This window comes from Phalangium opilio, unplaced genomic scaffold (assembly GCF_054372755.1).
Source record: "Phalangium opilio isolate 3A_F unplaced genomic scaffold, DU_Popi_V2 ptg000217l_1, whole genome shotgun sequence".
In the NCBI taxonomy this organism is placed as follows: Eukaryota; Metazoa; Arthropoda; class Arachnida; order Opiliones; family Phalangiidae; genus Phalangium; species Phalangium opilio.
In genome coordinates, this window is record NW_028324218.1 from 8,887,306 (window position 1) to 8,912,956 (window position 25,651).

General features: G+C 37.1%; 1 protein-coding gene across 1 annotated transcript in view; it reads right to left on the reverse strand.

Annotated features, from left to right (window-relative positions):
- Positions 1 to 18,944, reverse strand: part of LOC149616126 (mitochondrial sodium/calcium exchanger protein-like) — a 48,209-nt gene extending 29,265 nt beyond the window's left edge. The window contains exons 1-3 of the mRNA XM_089856046.1: positions 18,615 to 18,944; positions 1,250 to 1,402; positions 200 to 252 (exon numbers count right to left, since the gene is read on the reverse strand). Of these exons, the coding sequence (XP_089712172.1) occupies positions 200 to 252; positions 1,250 to 1,402; positions 18,615 to 18,689 (281 nt within the window). The 5' untranslated portion in view covers positions 18,690 to 18,944. The remainder of the gene's footprint in view (positions 1 to 199; positions 253 to 1,249; positions 1,403 to 18,614) is intronic.
- Between the last annotated feature and the right edge of the window lie 6,707 nt (positions 18,945 to 25,651).

Genomic DNA, 25,651 nt, shown 5'->3' on the forward strand with positions numbered 1-25,651 from the left:
GGAAACCTTAATTCAAAAATATGTGATAACAAAGAGCATCGTTTTTAAGTGTGACTCAAGTTGAGTATGCCTTATAGGTTATAGCAACTGAAAAGAAAAATAGTCTGCTACCTTATCGTAAAATCCACACTGTACTATTCCACACTGACACTGAACAGAAGAATGCGTTAGCATTTAAACTGGAATGAGCTTTACTTACAAGTCATTTGCCGTCACGCCTAATCCGACGAAAAGCACTAGCAACCAGATGATCTGAAATAAATTTCGACGTCAATTTACTGCCCCTTTTTTCAAAGAAAGGAAGCTTACGCAATGCGTTTCCCTAACATTCAACAATAAACCAATAAATTTTATCTAAACTTAGGTTTTTACTGTTTGAATCCGTGGAGAATTTTCGAGACTATCTATAGACCGAGTAGAGTCAATATGATAGAAATGACTTCAAAGTTCTATTTTTTTCGGAAATGAAATGAGGAACGCGTGCATCACGGTTCCACTTATTGGCTATAGATGGCGCTGTTAATGTCTCCAAACGAACCAAATGAACCATGCTGGCATAAACCGATATTTAACACCAATCGCCAAACATGACGCGTTCCCATTCGTTTTCACCAAAAAAAATAGGACTTTGACGTCATTTTTGGTCTATTGACGCTACTCGGTCTATAGATACTCTTATCGAGAGGATTTATTTATTTGAATAACTGGGTCTCTCGAGACAAAATCAAAAATTCTTCCATCATCCCCATAACAACAACTATAAGTTCATAAGATAATGTTCCATAAGTTTTTCACTGGTTACAAACTGGAGCTTGTCATGAAGTGACGTAGATGAAACGTCATAGACTCTGGTAAAGCGATGCCTGAGAGGCGCTATCAAAGACTTAGAACAGACTAAATAGGCCGATGGACTACAAAACCGAGTGTTGTCAATCCTTGTATCGTTCTCGAACTAGCTCTTAGTAAGCCTCTAGTATTACGAATATAGTGTCATACTTATGGAACATATCTTATAAACTTGTGCAAGTATCTTGACTGGTGTAAGGTCTCCACCCTGTATTTACTGACTTCACACAAGACACTTTGTTATAAAACTACCTGTACCCACTGGGGTTTCGACATAATTGTTTTCCAATAAAATGTATTCAGAAAAACGTTGTGTATTGAAAATTTAGATTGATTGCTTTCGAAGACAATTATATTAAAGATGACGAGCCTGTCTAGTAACAACAGATGGTACAAAACTCACTCCGATTCCGACGGCTTTCAGGCTTCCTCCTGGTCCGAAAGAGCAGTACATGTACCCGATATAGTCCACGTAGCCAATGTCACTTTGGCAGTCGGGCTCCATGCGAATGAATTCGCATTGTCCAGTGTAGTTGATTTGATTCACATCTCGGCACTGTTAAAATTGAAGAAGATATATTGAAATTTAAATACATTATATTGAACTGTTTATGTATGGATGGAACAATTTAAAATACATAAATGTAGAAATAATAATAAATACGTTTGTCAGGTGATGGATATTTATGAACTTAATGGCTCATTGTTTTGATAAATGTATATTGGAACACAAAATATACATTTACCTAACCAGGAATTGATTTAATTTTAGAAGTAGGAATGAAGAACAGAGTAATCTGGGCGCGCGTCAGAGTCCCGGATCCCCTTCCACGGGACGGGGGGTATGAAAGAAGAGGCGGGTCATAGTGACAGAGGTAAAAAGGAATTACGTATTTTCGCCGTCCCCGTCAACAGCGTCATCAAAACGTAGTTTAAGCGAGCCAATAAGATAATATAAACTTTTAGTTACGCGTTGGAGGGAGGGGCTCTTTACTGGGCAATGAGTCGGACTGAAGTAAATACTAATCGTTCTCCATTCCTACTTCTAAACTAAATCTATCCCTGCCTTACATTCGCAGTCTTACTCAGACATTTATTCGCTCAATAATTTTCATTGGTTCTTGATTATTTGAAAAGTCAAATTCAGTAAGAAAATTTAAGAATACCTCATTGGCTTCCTTAAAAGGATACCCCGTACTAGTACGCCCGTACTAGTAAATTTTCACTTTTAATCGAAAGAGGGCGTAAAATAAGGCAATATATCAATTGGAACCATGTTTCTATCTACAATATTAACGAAGATACAAGCAATTATGTTTCCTTGTGGCATGTAATGGACTCTACGCATTAGGCTTCTCCACAAAGCACTGGAGAGTACCCCTATTGGATGGCGGATTGGTCCAATAAGGGTAAACTAAACATAATTGCTTGTATCTTTTTTAATATTGTAGATAGAAACATGGTTCCAATTGATGTATTCATTATTTTATACGCTTTTTCGATTAAAAAGAAAACCTTTGCTTTAAAGGCCGGGAAACGGCGAAAAGGGTTCTTGTCAAACTGAAAACCGTGCATCGAACTAACAATGGGCGACCGTGCTTCAAACATTTTAGGGGTTCTTGTCAAACTGAAAGCCGTGCAAAGCGGTTCTTGTCAAACTGAAGATAAACAATGGACAGTCTCTTAAATGGGGGATGCAAAAAGTCGGGGAAACAAAATTTAAGAGACTGTCCATTGTTTATCTTCAGTTTGACAAGAACTGCTTTGCACGGCTTTCAGTTTGACAAGAACCCCTAAAAGGTTTGAAGCACGGTCGCCCATTGTTAGTTCGATGCACGGTTTTCAGTTTGACAAGAACCCTTCTCGCCGTTTCCCGGCCTTTAAATCTACAATTACATGACGTTGCTGAAGGAGACGTCATAAATAGTTAAATACTTCATCCTCTATACCTAAAACGTCTTGGAAAATAACGCCCGTCTCATCTTTCCCATCCCCCAAGTCCAGTAGAAGGAAGGGGATTACTATGACTTGCACCAATAAGACCCTTACATATTCCTACTACTTTTAAATAAATAATTTCCCGATGAAATAAATTTTAGGGAGAAGCGTCTGAAATATGCCTTATTATTTATATTTTAAGAGAAATTCGTGAATAACTTATTAATCATTAATCGACTGTTTCTATACGCGCATGGAGCTTGAACTTTTCCAACTTTAACAACGCATTTTAAAATTGAGTTTGATATTGATATTGAAGAAAACACTCTCAATGAAGAACTAGCTAAAACGTCCTATGAGAAGGACCTTTAACATTTGTGAGATACAAGCCGGGCTTTTACATGCATAAAGTATGGCTTATTTATAGACTTTAAAGTAATGGATTTTTGAAAACGGCTAGGTAAACAGTAAGGTTAGCTGCAATGTTATAAATTTAAATCAATGAACAGAAATTATCAGTAGTACCAGAAGTATATAATACTTTTCTTCGAGAGAAGTGTACCACAAAGCGGGGTAACTGTAACATCATTCTTCCCAGCATTATTTTACATTTGGAGTAAGGTTACTAAACCGAACAAACTATTTGCCAAGGCGCATGCATGCACTTGTGCGTTTTTGTCCCGCCACGCCAAGACAATCAAGGTTTGTGCCTGGTTGATTGCTGAGGATTTAGTACCACCAGTACTAAAGTTTGATAAGCATATTAGTCATTTAGATTTGATGGATTATTAAAGAACTGACTAATTAAAATCTACCAATTATTAAATCAAATGTAGATCTAACAAGCAATAAACAGGAACCAATAGATCATTTATAACGGAAATTTAACTAGTTTTCTGTTGACAGGTTAATATTGAATTAGGTCGAATTGGGCTTGCTAAAATATATGTCGGCTAGGTGTTCACTTTCTGCTGTAACCCAAATATGGACATTTTCGCTTGAATATGGATAAATAACACCTCTACAGTAATTTTTTAATTAAACTCAAAACCTTTCATCGAAAAATGGAACGAAAATATTCGTAAGTATGAGTCTGCCGTAGGGACATTGCCCATATGGGACACCACCTCTCATTAGTGTCATCCAAACTACAATATGACAGTTTTTAGTTGAGAATTTCAGAATTACGAAGTCAGTGCAGTTGAAAGTGCTCCATAGATGGCAGTGGCGTTTGGGTAAAGTGAAGACACGTGACCGAGGAGAGGCGTAGCTTAAAGAAACTTTGTTCGTTTTATTTCGAAAACTATCACTTCAGGGAATTGCCACTGCAATCAGGCTAAAACAAGGACTAGGTTCCACCATAAGTTTATAAGATATGTTCCATAAGAATGACACTACCTATACTTCGTAATGTTAGAGAGTTACTGAGAGCTAGTTCGAGAACGACGCAAGAATTGACTACAAACGGTTTTGCAGTCCATCTTCCTTATATAGTCTGTACTAATCCTTTGATTGCGCCTCACCAGGCGTCGCTTTACCTCGAATCTATGACCTACGTCACTTCATAACAAGCTCTCAGAAACCCGTGACAAACGTATGAAACATGAACCGGAGTCTTTGGATCTTAGCGTCACGCGGTGCCTGTGACTTATTTAAAATAATTTTTAAATACGCCTTTTTTTAATATCCCTTTAATACTACCAATGCCATCTAGTGTAGAGTTTTAAATCATTGACACGGTGTTTCTAAGTTGTCGCGAAGATCAATATAAGAATTTTAATATTTTACTGAAAACGTGTACCTTTAAAAATATCAGATAGTTGCATTAGTATTGTCTCGTTAAAAGAGCTCGAACAAGTAAGTGCAACGCTCGGAAAATCTAAAAGCTTTAAATTATAAATTAGATAAGCCTTTTGGTAGTATATACGTGTATTATATTTGGGACAAGGCACAACCTAGCCTAGCAACAGTTTTTGTTTTATTTAATGGCGTTACGTGAATGTCGACGATTAGAACGAGTCTTCATCGATCCAACTGTCATGCTATACTACCCGTGCCGTATACTAGCTTGCCTACGCGTTATTATGTGTTGAAGTGCATTCGTAAGAACTGTATACAATTCAACCGCACTGGCGCCATCCCGTTATGTTTTAAGTAGATTGATTTGCCAGTGGATTGAAAGTGCCATGTTTTTTCTCACACAGAGTTTTGGGGTTTATAACAGTGAATAAATTTTGTTCTCAAAACATTTACTAGCTTTCACTCTTCATTGGTTGGAAAATGAAAGAAAATTATGATCAGATGTGATTCATTCGAACAAATTTGTTTGTCACTAATATTAAATTAAATTATTTTTGTAGAAATATTAAAATGATATTGAATCAGGGATAGATTTAATTTTAGAAGTAGGAATGGAGAACGGTTAGTATTTACTTCAGTCCGACTCATAGCCCAGTATAGAGCCCCTCACTCCAACAAACGAAAAGTTCAAATTATCTTATTGGCTCACATAAACTACGTTTTTATGACGTTGCTGACGGGGACGGCGAAAAATCCGTAATTCCTTTTTACCTCTGTCATACCCCTCCGTCCCGTGGAAGGGGGTCCGGGACTTTGACGCGCGCCCAGATTACTCTGTTCTCCATTCCTACTTCTAAAATTAAATCTATCCCTTATTAAATTGAGGATGAGATTTATGTATTTAAAGGGGATTTTTTTCACGATTAAAATTAACTTTAAAGTAATCTACAGCGGTTTTTCACGATGGACAAATACACATGACTTTAGAATGTACGAAACACTTTCGTTCTGTCTTCCCAAAACCAGGGTTGACCATCCTCCGTGGTGTACTAAGTGCAGTGATGTGTTTTAAACATTTAACCTCACATCGAAATCGACCATTTTACAGTTCATTCAATAGCTAAATCAAGTTCAAGAAATTTCCAATACATTTTAATTTGTATAATTTTGTAACGAGATCCAAGAAATCGTTCGGGAACTAATGTTGTCAGGCTGTGTCTTTGTACCCACAAAATATGTGATGGCTAAGCTCGTGTTTGAAAGTCATAAGGAAAATATCACGACGAATATAACGGCAAGAGGCGAAGGAACGCTCGAGAAAGAAATATAAACACTTTAGAAGATTTGGCTCATTTCTCTCTCTCTCGAACTAGAGGAACACAATAGGAGGTGCTAATACAGATACGTCCAATCAGACGTGAGAGAGAATTCACACTACAACAACAACAACAATAATAAAGAATCTGAGCTACCAGTGCACTTATTATATTGGTGTTACATTATACCACGACGAAATTTTCATACTGTTTATATTTCATTTGAAATAGTATTTGTAAACACTCCGTATTTATCTCGATTTTCTTAGGAGTAACGTAGCTCTCCTCTGTTTATCGTTCAGGTTTTTCTCGGTTGCCTCGAACGGATTATTATTTTGCAGCGATTTCGTTCCTAAGCCGAAAAAGCAATTTCGTCGAGTAACATATTGCGAGCACGTTCCCTGCATTAAGGGTGTTTCCGGTCAATAGTTACTAGAGGAAATAACCTTGGCGAAATACCGTCACAACTAGACTTTCAATTATCATTTTCAAAGTATGAAACCGCACCATCGAGTTTTAATGTAGACGAACCCACATCATGAAATTAGTCCGAAACTAAAAGGACTTTCAATCCGTACAGGGACATGAATTTTGTCTCTTCTGAAAAGTTCAGTTTTCAATTAGCAAAATACCGTCACAACTAGACTTTCAATTATCATTTTCGAAGTATGAAACCACCATCGAGTTTTATTTCAATCTATGCAAGGACATGCATTTGGTCTTTTCTATCAAATCCTAAGTTCAGTTTTCAGGTGTAAGATGCTATAGCAAACAATCTTATCTGTACAGTTCAAAATCACTCAAGTTCAGTTTTCAATTGAAAGATGTAACTGCAGTTAATCATGCAATGCAAAACACAATTCAAAATCACTTGTCCAATTTCACTATCCAGATCTAACATGACAACAAAGAAAATGCGGCGATATTCAATTTAATTTTTTCCTGTGGTCTAGGTGGGTTCCTCAACATTATAACGGTGAAATAATTTTCCACGCTTGTGGGTTAAGTTTGAACTTATGCAAGGGGATGGATACTTCATATTTTGTTACGTGTAATTTGAAGACTTCGAAAGATAAAGGGATATACTTCAGGCTAGATTTCTTTCTTTTTTAATCGTAAGAGCGTATAATAAAATGATTATATCAATTGGAACCATGTTTCTATCTACAATATTAAAGAAGATACAAGCAATTAAGTTTCCGTAAAGGACACTACACGTTATTCTTTCCTATTGGACGAATCCATCATGTGGTACTAGGCGTCCAATAGGGGTCCATCCAGTGCTCCACAAGAAAGCCTAAGGCGTAGTGTCCAGTACGGAAACATAATAGCTTGTAACATCTTTAATATTGTAGATAGAAACATGGTTCCAATTGATATACGCATTATTTTATACGCTCTTTCGATTAAAAAAGATAAATTATAGCTAGGTGCATCCCTTTGAGGTATTGAAATCGATAATGTCCGGCCTCTAAGGTGAAGGACCGCGTTTCTTATAGAGGGCACTTTAAGAAATTACAGGCGTGCAAAAACGTTCCTTTCCCCAGCTATGTAAATGAAGTTGCAATATTATTGACTTTCTTTGTTTGTACGGGTGTAATCTTAATTTATCTCATTATATTGAAGTCACGCAATCTAAATGTGTTTATTGACTTATAAGAACGAAAAGAAATGTAAACAACTATTGTTTGATTGCCCAAAGGAAAATTCTATAGCGCGAAAGAAGGCTATAATATAACAAACACAGGGAAAAATCAATTATCCGATCTGCACTAAGGTATAAACTTCGCAATGAGACTATTGCAGGTACTCTTGTAAGTTCATGACACTTAGGTTATTGTGAGTTCCATAAAGGGATATGATACAGAATTCTGTCTGTTCCGTTACCTTTCATTTCTGCTATAACATCTGCCAGAAGTAAGATAAGGGACTAGAAGTATCGAGGTAACCAAATTCTTCACTTGGCGAAAGTGAATATTCTTGATAACACACCAACGGTTGGCCCTCTGGTAGTGGTTTCTGAATTTTCCCTCCAGAACGTGAGACACTCGCGGCGGTAGACGGCACAACTAGATTCAAGCAGCCGCGTCCGTGTTATACACCTTTAGGTTGAACAGAAGGGGGTAGGAAATGTTGGAGCTCGACCAATTTTTTCTCTCTTAGTGTAGGCGCGATGGAAGCGGCATAAAATCCTCAAATTTGTTCACTAGTGCCAGGATCTATTGCCATGCTAGAGCACTTTATTTCTAGTCCCTTATCTGACTTCTGCTTCTGCTAATGATGTTTACAACTTTAAATGCTCGGAAGTCACGTTTGTTTATTGTTCATAATTATTCTCAGGTGAAAACTTTGAAGAATTTGAATGACGTTCGTTTCTCATGAATATATTTAAGTGCTATTTCGTCATTTTAATGATCCAATGGCTCAATTTGGTCGCTATAAAAATTGCATACATATGGGAACTGAGAAGCTGTTTTCAGCCATTGGGAACTTGACAGATGAAGGTGCTTTGGCGTTATGCGACATCTAAAGTTGCTTGGGTTTAATAGTATAATGTGCTTTTTCTTTATCTAAGGCATTGTCTCTAACCACAAACCCTCTATGCATTGCAAAGGGACCTACCTACTGGCTTAGTGTGATTATTCCTTTCAATAGCTAAAGATTATTATCATAAGTTTGTCACTCCTTACTGAGGGCTTGTCATGAAGTGACGTAGGTGAAACGTCATAGATTCTCATAAAGTGACGCCTAGTGAGGCGCTGCCAAGGCTTAGGGAGACGAACTGCAAAATTAACCGAGTGTAGCACTTCAATTCTCGCTTGTCGTTCTCCCTCGAACTAGCTCTCTGTTAAGTCTCTAGCATTACGAAGTATATCTAGTGTCATACTTATGGAACATATCTTATAAACTTATGTTATAATTATATTAAAGCTATTCCCATATTCCCAGTAACGCGAACGAATTCTTGATAACGTTCATAATCAACGTTGAAGTATCCCTTTAAATCGCTTCTCTCTATAGCCTATTTTCTTATAAGAACACATATATATTACCTTCTGGATAACGTAACGTCTTCCTATTAATCTTAAGTACACCCGAATGGCCTAGCATCTCCGCTAGCAGCGCCCCCTACAATTTGCCCGCTACATGTACAGTACAATTTCAAAATGGAAGCGATACAAGGATGGCGGGTGGCCCGCATTGAGCCGTTGCAGGCAGTCAAACGAAATGAAACGTGAAGAGGTATCTTTAATCTTTATTTGACTTGCCGAGTCGATAAAAGGCAAGAGAAGGGATTGCCTGTAAGGTGCCTGAAAAGCAGTCAATGCAACAACATTGCTTGCTGCTGCTTGAATTCCAAGCATGAGCTGAGTAAAGGAGTAATCTCATACGGGTGCCAGATCTAGATGTTTTTTGAAGAAATATTGGTAGAAGTAAATCACTGGGAAGTGCAAATTCCTGACAGGTTCAACCGTAACCTTATAATACTCTTCAAAAGTATGGGTCTGCCGTAGAAAAGACGTTGTCAATGCGAGACAAAATTAGGGAGGTGTTTGCGCCGTCTTATTTTAAAGGTTTCTATTGGAAACCGGATTAGAAACGGTGTGGGAAATATGATATTTCATCTGGTCCAAAACTAGTTCATTAATTGCTTTGGACAAGTTAAAAAATTGCAAATCTATGGGAAAACTAAGGGTGGACCCAGTTTATTACTTTGGTCACTAGGGGATTACTAGTCCATATAGGACTATTTCAAAAATATTCTTATTTCCCAGAGTAGAGCAGAGCTCGCAATTTTGAGTGGGATTGGACTGATTCGAAAGTTTTATCGGGCTCCTAAAGTGGGCCCAAAAAAGACCCTTTTCAAAAGAGGGCAGGAGTATCGTCTGCTTAATAAGGGGTTAACACGTAATATCCGGTATTAGGACAACAAAGACGTGAGTTACCAGTCCATTTGTTTGAAGCCATATGCACTAGATTTTTCCTTTCATGTGATTTTTGACTGGTATAAGTTTCCTTGGTACGATATTAGTGATTTTATGATTCTAGAAATCTGTATACACTCATCTACTAACGTCTGGTATTTGGAAGTTATGAAATATGTCGTTTTATCGGTTCATTTCCAATATAACAATAATCGATTTTCCTTATTTAGAGTCAGTAATACGAAAGATCGATTTCGGATATTTTCAGGGACCTGGGATTTCGAATTTTAGATTTCGAACAGTAGCGGAAAATAAAGATTTATGTTTATGAAGGAAAGCTTTTGTCTTCGATCATTACGTTTACATGCCATTTTAGAGAACCATCGAGCAATCTTCAAAGAACACTGGTTATAGGTTTGGGTCTTGCTATAAAAGACGATACTTCAAGTGCAACAGTGGTTTGCTCTGTCTGTCGATTAGTTAAAAGACCGCGAGGAAGGACATTGGTCACTTATATGAGCTTCAAATACGTGTTATCACTTGCCAGGAGTACAAACTGGGTACCCACCGTGCAACTGATGGAAGCCCGCAGCCACACCCCAAGTAAGATAACATAAATACAAAATTTTAACACCCCTCAGCAGGATTAAATTGCAGTATCCTTGTACCAATTCCTTAGCTAAATCCACAAAATGACATCATCTATTTTCGTAATCAAGTAGTGTAGCCATATAAAACCAAAAAATAACAAATATGCCAATGTCATTTTCTAAATCAAGGAGAATTTATAAGAAGGAAGACTCGGAGTCAAACAAAATGCACGTAGGCCCCCGTTATTAAAACGGTACTGTGCCGTTCCCCGGTTACCATGGTTACCGCTACTCCCTCACGGAAAGAGAACGTACATTGTCGCGCATGCGTTCAAGCAAGTCTCATGAGCTTGTCTATAATTTTGAATATCCCTCGTTTCCAACGACGTGCGCCTTTATTACACGGCTTGCGCGTCGAAGTTGCGCGCCACTCCCTCTTTTTCTTTATCTCCCCCTTTCCAAAACGAGTCTCCCCGCTTATATATCCTCCTTGGCTGTATGAAAAAACCGCGAGATGTCTCAGCTTATCTTAAATTATGTTACAAAAATTGAGACCGCTGTTAATCTGCACTTGAAAATGATGACGACAACACTTGAGCTTAACAGCTTAAGCCTTCGCCTACAAAAAATAAGATATAGTGGAGTGGATAGGAAAGATATCTAGTGAAAATCCTTTTTTCGCGCGCTTTGCTAAACAGGAATGCGTACAATCATAAGTTTATAACTCATCTCCGGACATAGGTTATAAACTTATGGTACAATAAGTTGAATCAAAAGTATATAATACTTCTCATCGAGAGAAGTGTACCACAAAGCGGAGTAATTGTAGCGTGATTCTTCCCAACATCCCTTAAAATTTGGAGCAAGTAGAGGTGTGCGGTTAACCGTTTCAATCGAATAATTCGATCGAATACCGAACCGAATAATTCGATCGAATACCGAACCGAATAATTCGATTCGGTATTCGATACGCCCATTTTCACTATTCGATTCGAATATCGAATACTGAACTGGCTATTCGGTTAAAGTTCGACTACCATAAATATAGGTCCTTGGCACTAGAGAGACCCACCTTATTTAATAAAATATCATCCCAATTTTATTTGTCCCCATCAAAAACTACCAGCAAGTGAATAGGAAAATTTTAAGAAATACTTGACCACCAATGAGGAGAGGTATTTTGAAATTTAGGAGCTTCTAAATGTTCTTCTCCTTGCTTTGTATTGACTATTGGCGAATATTAGGGCTACGTTCAGTAACTGCTAGCGTACGCAGCGCTGCGCGCATCGGAGACCGATTTTTTTACTGTACGGTTTTTCGCACTTCCGGTTTCTACGTCACGCTACGCATCGATGGGACACCGATCGCAGCGGCTGGAAGAGCAGGTTTTTTCGATGCGAATCGGATTTATGACGTCATTAATTGAAGTTTAACATGGCGAGCAATCCAGTCTAAAGCCACTAGCGAAACAATAACACATTTTTCTTTCTTAGATCTTTTCGATTCAACTGCAATTAAGGTTAATTCCGTTTCATCATCATAGATACTTCATTTAATAACAAAAATAACAGTTTTCGATTCAATCCAAGATCTCTAGCAGACGCCATCATGGAAACCATCATCAAACGCAACAGACAGAGAAAAAAATCGTTCAGTGACGTCTGACGTCACTCTGACGTAGCGTTCGGAAAAATACACATCGGTAGCGGTAACGGCTTTTTCCGATTTCCAGTTACTGAACGTAGCCTAGGGTTACTACCCGATTAACCGCGAATAGTTGGCCTAGTATTCGCGAATATTAGGGTTAAATATTCGCGGTTACTAGGCTTAACTATTCGCGATTAATCGGGAAGGAAAAAATTACCAAGACCCAACTATTCGGTATTCGATTTGGAATAAACTATTCGATTCAGTATTTGATAAGGAAAATTTTTTGGTATTCGATAACCGGTTCGATACCCAAAAAGTGGTATTCGCACACCCCTAGGAGCAAGGTTACTAAACCGAATCACATACGCGATAAATAGTTCCCTCATCAGCTTAACTATTTGTCAAGACGAGGTTTGTGGGTTAATTGCTGAGGATTTAGTACCAAACAGTTATAGAATTCACCCTAGCACGGTTCGATGTCCATCTAAAATTTGATGAGCCGGAGAACAAACGAAAGGGGCGACCCTGGTAAAAATCATGTTACAAAACTAGCTGCATTTATTCATGATTGAAAGAATTGCGCCTTCGGTATATGAGAGAGAACAACTTGGTAATGACATCATACATTGGGCGATTTCGGTCCAATAAACAGGGTTTTTGATTATGCTTAGATCGTGGTATTGTTTCTTATAATATAAAAAGAATCTTTCAATGAAACCTAGGCCTAATTTCTCTTAATCTGAGGATTCTGAGCCAATATGTACGACATGAGGAAATTAGTGGAATCTCAGTTTGCTGATCCTTTCGCTCATTCTTTGGTCAATTTTATTCCATTTATCAGCTGATAAGAACAGATACTTTCGAAAAAGCTGCATAACATTCATTTAAAACACACGATTTAAAAGTTATTTCAACGTGTCGAAGGCTAATACCCCGGATACCATGGCACAGCGTTTATTGTAGCAACAAAGCAACTAGGAAGCTGTTGGAAGCTACAAAGTAATCGATCGCATCGGGAATGACCTTGTCACACGCAACGTGGCAATTTGAAGTGTGTTTACCCTATTATTCGTATACATCACACATGAATTTATGTATAACGTTGATTGTTGTTATCAAAAACCCAAACTCGAATATGCAGAAAAATCGATATTGTTTGACATGTACACTGAAAAACCGCGTCTCTTTCGACCGATGTTGTTTTAAGCTAAGCTAAACTAACATAACAATAAGGTTATCAAACTTTTCATAAGTACGTAAGATGCATGCATCTTTTACAAAAATCATGTAAAGGAGAATGTCCTGGTTCGGGATTTGGTCTAAAAAGAAACCATCACTTACTGTAACTTCCTCTGGTCTGGTTATAAAGGTGGTTGTAACGCATTTCTATCATTAAATCCTGAATCCACGCACTTTCATCTCTCTACAGGTAACCAGACCAAGCTGAGAAATAAGGCGGTGGCCCAGGACAAACTTCCACTTCAAAAATTAACTGGACCAGTTTAAAAATTAAATGCTTAGGGGTCTACTGGCCCTGTGGCCACTTAATTTAAAAACGTTCCAAGCTTTCGCCATTTTAAGTGGCCAACGTCCAACAACCAGACCAGGGATTGAAAATAACAGTAAGCCACAGTTAGGTGGAGAAACTTTTAAACGAAGATGACTCAGCAGTCTCACAATTTGGTTTCGCATGAAAAATTAGATAATAAGCCCCAATGGTAGATCCACACTTATACATTATAGGGTAAAACCATTATTATCTTAATTACGGTATGTTTTCAACGATTATGATACAATCAACATTAACGTTGGCAGTAAACTTTTGAGGGTTAGTTTTCAAAGCATATTTTGTCTCGATCATGAAAGTGAACTAATTATTCGCAATTTATCGAGGATCTTAAACTCCACTAAATAAAGTAATAATAATAAATAATTAGTACTCACAAAAGTCGTACTAGCCGGCAAAAGTTCATTTAGTAAGCCCTCGGTAGAGTTTGCTACGTCAAGGATGTTCATAACAGTTTCCATGTTTAAAAAAATCGCGTCTTTATTTAACACAACTATTAGAAGCTTTCGTCAAGTAAATTATAATAATAAAATATTTGAACTGAGTGAGATTTCCGAGCCTTGAAACAATTAACGTGATAAAAGAAATATAAATTAAGTTACTTAAGGACCAATAATGTAAAGTATTATGAAGGTCCAATAGTGTATAATGTATAACTTTCGCGCTTGCTTGTGTATAAGTAAATGAACAATTGATTTCAAGGAGATGCCCTATTTATGCAAGTCGTGGCAAGAGCCGATGCAAGGCTAGGTTGAACTTGTTGATGTCACGTGATTGACAGCATTAGAAGCTTCGTCGTCTTATACAAAACTCATTACTATTCTTCGAGATAAGACTATAAGAAGGCGATGGATTGAAAAAGTAGATTAATTCGAAGAAATATATTGCCATGATGTCATAGTCCGTAAGTGTATCTCTTGATTCGAATTTCACTGACAAATATAACAAACTTTGGTCATTTGTCAGTTTTAACGAGATATTGCAAGGTTTGAAACTGTCAAACTCAAATCATCAGTGGTTTGGAAGTGATTTACGGAATTAAGCTTGAACAAAATCTTCCAGGAACTTGTTCTTATAAGTAATTAGTAACTGTGCTATCCAATGCAGCAGAAGGCTAGGTAATCATCGATGATTTTGGCATGCCACATTTTGACTGATGTGCATGCAGATTGGGAATTGATTTGCGATTTGAATCATTTGAGAAATTTGCTGTTGATTTGTGCGATTTAAAATAGCTTCATTTACTTTCACACAGTTCTAATTAAGTCCCAAAAATTCATACAGCTATTTAGGAATCATTGTGTCTCCATATATCCCATGTTCATTTCTATGCTGGTTTTGTGGGCTCGACTTGAGAACTTACTACCCGTCACACCTCATAATTCTGATGGCGTATTTCTAACTGTGATTTCATTGGTTGATAGCAACGCGAGTTCCTAGGCGTGCGCAGTGTGCAATATGCAACGATATAGGTTATTTGACAGGTAAAATTCGTCATACATAAACTCTTCCCTCAAAATCCATCGAGATACGTTGAGAACATGGGTACACAATTATTCCTACTACCTGTTTGTATTCCTGGATATTATCTAAGGTAAATCTTCTATAACTTTGGATTGATATTTTTCTGATAGGGTGGATTATGGAAACTGAAGTGAGCTTGCATTATTCACCTTTGACGTAGGTATAAACGACGTAGCTGTAAACATAGTGACAAATTGATACTGGTCCCTTCACCGTACGCAATTTACGTGCCCCTTTTGTTCTTAAATCCGTCACGGGGAAATTTCCATCCATATATTTTGTTTCAGTCAAAAACATTATCGTCTTGGGTGGCTTTTTCTTATATACATATATATGACTATGCTCAGTGTGCTTTTCGCAATATTACACTTGTGTCGTCAGGTTTTTAGTTAATTTTTGAATTTAGAAGCAGACGATAACGTGTGCCCCTTTTGAAAAGTCTATTATAAATAGACTTTTCAAAAGGGGCTATAGACAAAGGGTTAAGATTTTTCGAAAGTTTTGACACGATACAGTGTTAAGTTTCAAGAACCATTGTTATAAACTTTTTCGTTCTAAAATCGTTTCCTACCAAGCAAAAAATCTTCAACAACCATAAATTTTCTCGTTTGAGCGTAGTCATACTAATTTTTCATAGATCAACGAAAGATTTGCGAAACAGAGTTTACCAAAACAGGTTTTTTAAAATGATAACGTTATCATGATTTACAATCGCTGTTTTAACACACGCTTTCAATAAAACGAAACACTCTTGTAAACTGGCTCCTTCATTCCACATAAATCTAGGTTCTAGGTAAAAGGATTATATGGTGACTCGTATTAAGACATTGAAATGTTGCGAGGCAAATACAGAGAGATTTATTGTCAGCAAAATGTTCGGCAATAAAAATGCCCATAAAAATTCCATAGCAATTACACGGTGAATTGCACTAACACGGCTACACTCTCTTGAAAAGAAGCCATTATCACCACTCAATTGCACTCACTACCTTGCCCAAGAAATTCTGTCATAAAATATAGTTGCCCTTGAATATACAGTTATCGAGACCGATTTGAAAGTCATGAACACTAATATTTAGTTCTAAACGACACGGTAAGTTAAAATAGGTAATTCCTTCAACTAGACCTCAATTCGATTTAGAGCTCACTGGTAGAGTTAAGTTATTTTAAACGCTAAGACGTTAAAATGGCAACTTACACCGATTGTCATGCGTGAATAAAGCGTAGAAATCTAGTTGATCAGGCATAATGATAATGTAAGTCTACGCTTTTAGTTGTTTTTTATTACCAATTTTACACTGAAGCTACTGGTTTACCAGTTGCAAGAAAACACGAAGGTATTTCTTTTCTTCAAATCATGTCTTTAAACTGAAAAAATTAAATATCTGGTACTTCAGTCAATTCATTTCGTTCTCTTATCTTAATTTACTTTCTAGTCTTTGTCCACTAAGACAGTTTTTGCTTATCATTGTTTGATAATGCAACAGTAAAATGAGGTGTCGATGGACTGATTTATTTCCCTGGGTGACACTAAACCTTTTGGTTTTTGACCTTGACTCCTTGAGGTCATTAGGGTCACCAAACTATGGAAGCACGTGTGCCTAGTTTTGTATAAAACTACAAATTAGGGAATCGTTTGTTTATGCAATTCAAGGTAAACTTTGACCTGGACAATGGACAGATAGTATAGTTTTATATTAAATGGGCTGACCAAACATCTCCCATTTTCTACCCACCCTCTATGCTAAGCTCTATGGGGAAGATTGTCCTTTGTCCCACGGTCTGAACTGCCCCTTTAACCTCTAATGAATCAAAATTACTTATTTCACATGATGGCATTGAAATTTTGTACCTTCATTGGACAATTCAAATCGATTCCAAATAGAGGCAATTAGCATAATGCGTGTTGTGTTTGCTCACGAGAGGAGGGAATGGAAAAATCAATAGTCAATAGAAGTTGCTGAGTGCGATGATATTCCGAATACGATAATTATTAACATCAAGAACTTATCAATTTATCAGCGCTTTTAAACTTTCGAAACTACAAGTCAACCGTTTTCTCCGAGGTGGTTTTCCTTTTCTCTCGCAACTGTTGACGTAGCTTTATCAAAGATGCAAACATTAGAAACCATTTCACAGCAAATAATAACCAAGTACAACAGTCAGTGTATAAGCAATAAGTTCGACTCAATATTGATGAATTGGTTGTTGTTCTCAGTTGATGGAATATTAATTCTTCATATAGATTCACTATTAATTATCATATTTTAAATTAAAGGTTATTGCAATAGATGTGTTATAATCACTTGTACCCTTTTCGATGTAAAAAAAGGGGTTGATACATTGCTCTCTCTGCGCACTTTCATGATACAAAAAGACAACAGCGCAGGCGCCAAAATGCTAGGGGGAAGGCAGTGTTTTACCCCCTTTTCTTTCACTCTTAGTTACATCGAAAAGATCTACTCTAAAAGTCAAAGTATTTTCTAGCGTTATGCAATGAAATGTTCAGTTTCGTTTATTGGTTATAACAAGAGTTCATTTCTTTTAAGAATAATACTAAGAAACTAAGATTTTAAACCAATTCTGCGGTACTTCGTGGCGTTCAATGCTTTAATCTACTATGTTCTGATTACCATGAACTATTTTTATTTCGAAATAAAATGATTTTTAGATAAAAATTTAAAATATTACCCTCTTTTCACATTTTTTCTATGTTAGAAGAAATATTAGCAGACAAAGTTTCTGTACAAAGTATGCATGCCTAGATTAAATTTTCCCATATTCTTAGTAAAATTAATCAAATCTTGCACGTGACGAATGATTTCAAATTAATTTCTCAATTTTAGCGCAATTAAATGAAAAAGAACACTGTGACTGAGCTCTGTCGTGGTAGAAACATTTACAGAAAATAATTAACGAACTGAATGTCGTAATTAGGTTCAATTAATTCTCAATGGTTCTAAATTAAATGAAAATGAACCGGAAAACCATTGAACTGAACTAAACATCTAAGATCATATAAACATTTTACGTTTTTAACGCTTTACAGTACAGGATGTGTTCTTAGGGCGAAACTGGGGGGGAAAGGACCAAGAACATGCATGGGTCTACAACATTCAGTTACGGAGATCAGTTCTCCCAAAACTAAGGAAATAGTCACATATGTGAAGTAAAACATATCAGTCAGTTAGAACACTATTGAACCTTTACCTTGCAGAAGTTTACTACTGTTAAATAGGTAGAAGTGTGCATGCATACGGTGGTAATGAAAATCTAATTACTCAACATGTGCTATTACACTATTTCCTTGATTTAGGGGCCAACAAATGTTTGGGATACCATATCTAAGTAACTACATATTGTAGACCACATGTTCTAAGACACTTTCGACTCAGTTTGGCACACTTACAGAAACACATTCTCAAGAAAAAAAAATAATAAATAAAGATGGACTTACTGTATGGTCAATGCCAATGATACTGTCCGAGCTCACGTTAGTGAAGTTGAGCAATGCTTCCATATTGTAAGGCATTGGGTCATTTGTAGTTGACAATGTCACAGTAAGGACGCTTTACGCGTAATTGAACGCTCGCGTAGGATGAAATTTACTTTTATATGGCGTTATAATTTGCGTTTGCACCATAAAACAAGACAATAGAGATAAAACTGTTTTGGAAAGATAATTTCAGACGTTTAACTTTATACTACCACCTCGTACGATCTTTTATACCGTCCATAAAGCTAAGTAAGCTTTCGAGTACTTCGAGTAATACGACTAAAAGGGTCAGTTGAGGTCACTATCGAAGTTCAAAATGATTCCGAATGCAACTTCAACGAGTTTTAAAATACAACGAGGCTTGATTTTGTTTTAAATATTTCACATATTGGTATAATTGATTAGATTAAAAAAATTGTGGAAATATTTATTTGTTTATAAAACTCTTGTGTGAAAAGCTTTTGGTAGCAATTGTAAATAGTCTTGAAAGTTAAATATTTCCATGCATGCTTTTAAGTTTTCCATTTATATCCTAATGGGATTGTAATTAACATTAAACACTTCTTAACTTAAGAGTGTTAAGTGCCAGAATTTATAAATTCCTACAAACACCATAATGGAATTTATCACTTATTTATCTCAATATTTGTTCCGTGTATTTGTGTTGACGTGTTTCCATAGTCGGTGTTATTCCTAAAAGATCAAATATGAATTTGACCATCGAATAGCGTTTTTTGATGTTTTTCTCGAATTTTAATTTAAAATAATAATAATAATAATAATAGCTTTATTGCAGGATATTCCAATGAGAACTTGTCCTTTTTACATTGGCGTCCATTTGTACCTTTTAAAATAATTTAATTTAACAAACTATTTATATCTGTTCTAAATTTTCCTTTCGATAACACGGTTTTTATAGCAAAAGGGATTGTGTTCCATAGTTTTACACCACGAGTTTTTAAACTTTTAGAGCCAAAATTTGAGTTTGTACGGTTGACTTAGTTTGAAACTTTTGTTTTATCATGGCCCACTAATTACTTCAGTGCCTGGGCTGGAAATTTTCATTTTAAACGAAGGAGCGTATAAAATAATGAGTATTATTAATTGGAACCATGATTCTATCTACAATATTAAAGAAGATATGAGCAGTTAAGTTTCCGTAATGGCGCGTAATGGACACTAAACGTTAGGCCTTACCGCGAAGCACTGAGAAGTACCGCTATTGGACGCCTAGGACCACCTGACGCATTCGACCAATAGGAGTACTCCCAGTGCTTCGCGGGTAAGCCTTAGGCGCAGTGTCCATTACGGAAACTTAATTCCCTATATCTTCTTTAATAATGTAGATAGAAACATGGTTCCAATTGATATATTCATTATTTGAAACACTCCTTCGATTAAAAACAAAATAAATTCTAGCATAAACTATCAATCTAATTCTGTTTTTCGAACTTTTAGAGCTGTAATGCGAACAGATTGTAGTTAGAGAAAATGTCCTTATAAATCAACACCTTATAAAATAAGATTAGACGTCGTATGACGCATCTTACACTCTCCCTATCTTAGTGATAATTTTCTCACAGTAAAAGAAAAAGCTTATCCCTTTACCTTTCAAAAATGTCTTACTCTGATAAAATTCATTAGAAAAAACTTGAGAAAAACCAATATTGTCTGTTTTTAGTACATGGTCATATAATAGTCACTTTTAAGAGGGAGTTGACTCTGCATCGTGACATCTTTGTGTATCATTTCTTGAACAATTGTAGGCTTACTTTATCTTGCATGGGAACTTGTAATCAAACACTCAATCTCGAAATAAAACCAGTTCAATTCGGCTGAAACCCGTTCTAGTTGTGATAAAATTTGAAATAAATGTTTAAAAAAGCGACATAATGATTGCGTTAGCAATGTTTTGATTTATGAAAAATATGAATGTGTTAAAATTAATTAGGAAATGTTATTGAACGTAGGTTCATAAGATATGTTACATAAGTGGTTACTGAGAACTTGTCATGAAGTGACGTAGGTGAAATGTGACAGATTCTCGTAAGGAGACGCCTGGTAAGCCGCTATCAAAGGCTTAGTACAGACTAAATAGGAAAATGGACTGCAAAAACCGAGTGTAGTCAATTCTCGCGTCGTTCTCGCTCGAACTAGTTCTGAGCATGTCTCTAGCCTTACGAAGCATAGGTAGTATAATACTTATGTAACATATCTTATAAGCTTATGGTTTGAAGAAGAGGGCGCGGTTGTCAGTTAAATTTAATTTCTCATGGACAAAACCAAATTTGTATTGGTCTCTTTAGCAGACGTATACTTATATAGAGTATTATAGGGCTATGGTAAGAGTGAAAGGCTTGAGAAAGATGATTCTTCTTTCCTTTGGGAGATTAAAAAAATAAAAATTTTATACAATTTCAAGATAATCCATTCTTAACGAAGAAGCTTTTACGAACGAAATTAATTGTAAAATTAATTTGTCTTAGTTAAGGTTTTATTTTCCATGACGTGCGAACAGTACCCTTCGAAAGTTAATCACCGCTAAGAATCAAAATTTCTTATCATCTGATTAAACGCAATTATGGAAGATTTTTTTTGCTACTCCTTTATGGTTAATTGTACCTCAATAAAACTCTACCTTCTATTTACGACTCTGCGATACGACAATTAGTGCAATAACAATTATAAAGAGTTAATATATGGAAGCTTCCATTGACGTCACAGACAGAGGTGGAGTGTGTTAATCTTGTAGTAATCTTTCGCTTACTCTTGGTAGTCGGGAACGTCTGAAGTGAATTCTCATAAAGTCACTAATCCCCTTTTTGAAAACATTTTGATTGCTTCATTACCTTTCTTTAACCAGGGATTGATTTAATTTTAGAAGTAGGAATGGAGAACGGTTAGTATTTAATTCAGTCCGACTCACAGCCCTCCCCTCCAAGACGTAACAAAAAGTTTAAATTATCTTATTGGCTCACTTAAACTACGTTTTGATGACGTTGCTGACTGGGACGGCGAAAAATACGTAATTCCTTTCCTTCTTACCTCTGTCGCTATGACCCACCTCTTCTTTCATACCCCCTAGTCACGGGGAAGGGGGTCCGGGACTTTTGCGCACCCCCGCATTTCTCTGTTCTTCATTCCTACTTCTAAAATTAAAGCTATCCCTGCATTAACCAAATTTACTACACCAAATGTCTCGCAATAGTTAAAATACAAATGCATTTGGTAATTTCATAATATTGCAATTAACTTCTGATTCATAAGTTATTGCTTGGGAGAATATTTAATTAGTGTATCTTTCAAAAACACTCCAAGGTAAATAAAATAAACTACATTACGAAATGAATACGGGTGAATAATGTAAAGCCGTAAAATGTTATAAATTCTACCAGGAATTCATACAGATAATTGGAATTATTGTGCATAGCCATTTTTACTCAACGTATCTAGACGTATTTTGTGGGAAGAGCTAGACTAATCATTATTTATGACGAATTTTACCTAGCGAATAATCTATCTCGCTGCGAGTTGCACCTTGGGCAAGCGCCAAGGAACTCCCGCAGCTACCAACCAATGAAATCACAGTTAGAAAGACGCCATCAGAATTATGAGGCGTGACGGATAGTACGTTCTCAAGCCCGGGTCATAAAACCAGCATAGAAATTAACGTTGGAGGTATGGGGCATCATGATTCCAATTAGTTGTATGAATTCCCGATTTTACTATTATTGCGCTATAGTTTGGCATTTTGGCAATGTTTTCAAGCGTGAGTTCACCGGATGTATTTTTAAAACGTGTCTTCCTCATCTTTTTTAAAAAAGTGTTGCACCCAAGTATCTTATTTATATCAGGAGGGATAGATTTAATTTTAGAAGTAGGAATGGAGAACGGTTAGTATTTGCTTCAGTCCTACTCATAGCCCAGTATAGAGCCCCTCCCTCCAACACGTAACGGAAAGTTTAAATTATATTATTATTGGCTCACTTAAACTACGTTTTGATGACGTTGCTGACGGGGACGGCGAAAAATACGTAATCCCTTATAACCTCTGTCGATATGACCCGCCTCTTCTTTCATACCCCTCCGTCCCGTGGTAGAGGGTCCAGGACTTTGACGCGCGCCCAGATTACTCTGTTCTCCATCCCTACTTCTCAAATTAAATCTATCCGTGATATCAGCAAATTCTAGAAAAAGATTTAAGTATTTTGGGCCTTGAGCAGGTAACGGGGCATCAACACAGTAACAGTTTCTTGAAAAGGGTATCAACAAACATTTTTCCTAAGGAGTCCCGCCCTAAAGAATCTCACTGGTGTAAGAAAACTCCTTACACCATCATCCTTCCAGCTTGAGAAGATGAAAAATCCAATTACCATGGAAGAAACAAAGCAAGAAAAGCATGCAAACAATGAACGAAGAAATAAATACAACTTTAGTACCATAAAAGAATCTCCTCCTTTTACACGCCTATTACCAGAAGTGAGATGAGACTAGAAGTGAAGGGCTCTAGCATTGATAGTAGATCCTGGCACTAGTGAACAAATTTGAGGATTTTATGCCGCTTCCATCTCGCCTACACTAGAGAGAGAAAAATTATTCGAGTTCCAAAAAAACTTTCATACCCCCTTCCCCTCAACCTAAAGTCGCGGAGCACGGACGAGGGTGCTTGAATCTAGTTCGGCCGTCTACCACCGCGAGCGTCTCACGTTTTGGAAGGAAAATTCAGAAACCGCTACTAGAGGGCCAACCGTTGGTGTTTTATCAAGAATATTCACTTTCGCCGAGTGAAGAATTTGGTTAGCTCAGTACTTCTGGTCTCATCTCACTTCTGCTATTACTTTCAACATTTTAATAACGGATGGTATTTGTTCTCTCAAGAGACTTCTGGCATCTTTATATGTAATATAGCATAAGTAAAATGAGAACGATTAAGTATCACGCTTCCCATTACCATAAATATCAAAAGTTCATAGATGAAAACAAAAAGTATACTTCGTTACGGTGACGCCATGTAAAATCAATGCGAAGCAAACGACCCTCCCCTCAACCCCATACACGAACAAACCAATCAGAGAAAGAGAAAGAGCTTTTTTGAGGTCAAAGGATAATAGAAAATATACATTTATGGAGGCGATTCAAACATTAATTCTTGGTACTAGAGCTTGCATCTGCTACAATACGAGCCTATTCACGCTTTGCTTAGGTCGTGAAGGTAATCATACGCAGAAGGGGGTCGACACTATACTGGGGGTAAAGGGGATGTCTCATAATTAAACGGCGCGAGAAAGCTTGAATCTATCAATGAACTCTTAATAATACAAAGGTTTGTGTCCATGCTAGCGTCGAAACTCTTGAGCCTTATAGCTATTGGCTCTGTGTTACCTGGGGTCGCTATTACGAACGTTTTGACAAAGAGCTAGTCATGGTTGGTGCAAATCGTGATTTACTTATAGAACAGACTTAAAATAACGTCATACTTGTTTTTAAGTTTTGATAAGGGATGCAACGGGTATTATCTATATCACCAGAAGTATATTATACTTCTCTTTTAGAGAAGTGTACCTTCACAAAGCAGGGTAATTGTAACATGATTCTTCCCAACATCTCTCAACATTTTGAGTAAGGTTACTAAACCGAATCATGCACATACGCGATAAATAGTTCCCTCATCATTAGTCTATTAGCGGATAACTGTTTGTCAAGGTGCGCTTGTGGTTTTTTGTCCCACGTCAACGCAATCGAGGTTTGTGCCTGGTTGATTGCTGAGGTTTTAGTACCAAACAGTTATAGAATTCACCCCACGGTGCGATGTCCATCTCAAGTTTGATGAGCAGGAGAGCAAATTAGCAAAAAGGGTTCCCTGGCCTGGTAAGAATCATGTTATACAGAGAATTAAGAGGATTCAGAGTGTCATCCTTCTTCTATTATCCCCTTCTGATATTACTATCAAGATGCCTTGGGACAGCCTTTCACAGAAGAATATAACTTACAAACTCAGTATTGGGTAATACATATATAATTCAATCGAACCGTATGTGGAAGAATGCTGAATATAAAAAAGCCTTCGTCAATAAAGTTACAAGAAGTCCCTGAACGGAAGCAAAGGGTCTTGATTAACAAGTTAAAACACCCATACACTAAAAGGACTCATTGTGCCAGCCATATCTTCCATGTTTTTTCTATGCGGGTTTTGTGGGCGTGACCTGAATGCGCTCCGTCACACCTCATAGTTCTGACGTCTTTCTAACTGTAATTTCATTGGTTGGTAGTCTGCTTATATTCCTAGCGTATGGGCAATGAAGTCTCAACCCAGTATCACTGTGACGTAGCAACGAGAGATCAGGAATGTGCCCAGTTTTTAATGCGTGACGAGATAAATTATTCATGACGCAGTGTAGTCTAGCTCCTCCCTCAAAGTCCGTCTAGATAGAGTGATACTGTGAAGGGAGGAGCTACGGGGACGTGACGTCAATATTTGTAGTCTAAATTGTATGCCCTGAGTTGACGACTTCCAATGTGGTCACCAAAACCGAGGTAAGAGATAGGAGGTTGCGACGTCACGAGAAAGTTCGTAGTAGCAGACTATACGTTGAGAAAATGGCTACACAATGATTTCTAATAGCTGTTTGAAGTCCTCGTTTTTTGCATAACCGCATAAATTTGGCACTTCAATTGATAGACTATAAGTGCAAGGGTGTTGGCTCGTAGTGTTTTCGCATCACATAAGCCTTAAAGGTTTTTTTATTATAGTCACTTCTGCCTCTTGGTGCTTTGGGGGAAATACGAAGTAGTTTCCGTTTTTCCGCGAATAGCGTAGTTTTCCCAAACGCAATCGATTTGCCCGAGATCCGTTTAATACGGTCTCCATCGAAATAGAATTGGGTGGTGGAACACTAGTTTAAGCCTAAGACTATTACGTAACGTCACTATAAGTGAAACTCTCGCGATTATTTTCGGAAAGTAAATGCGGCTCGGTTTGTCATGGTAGCAGAGGCGCC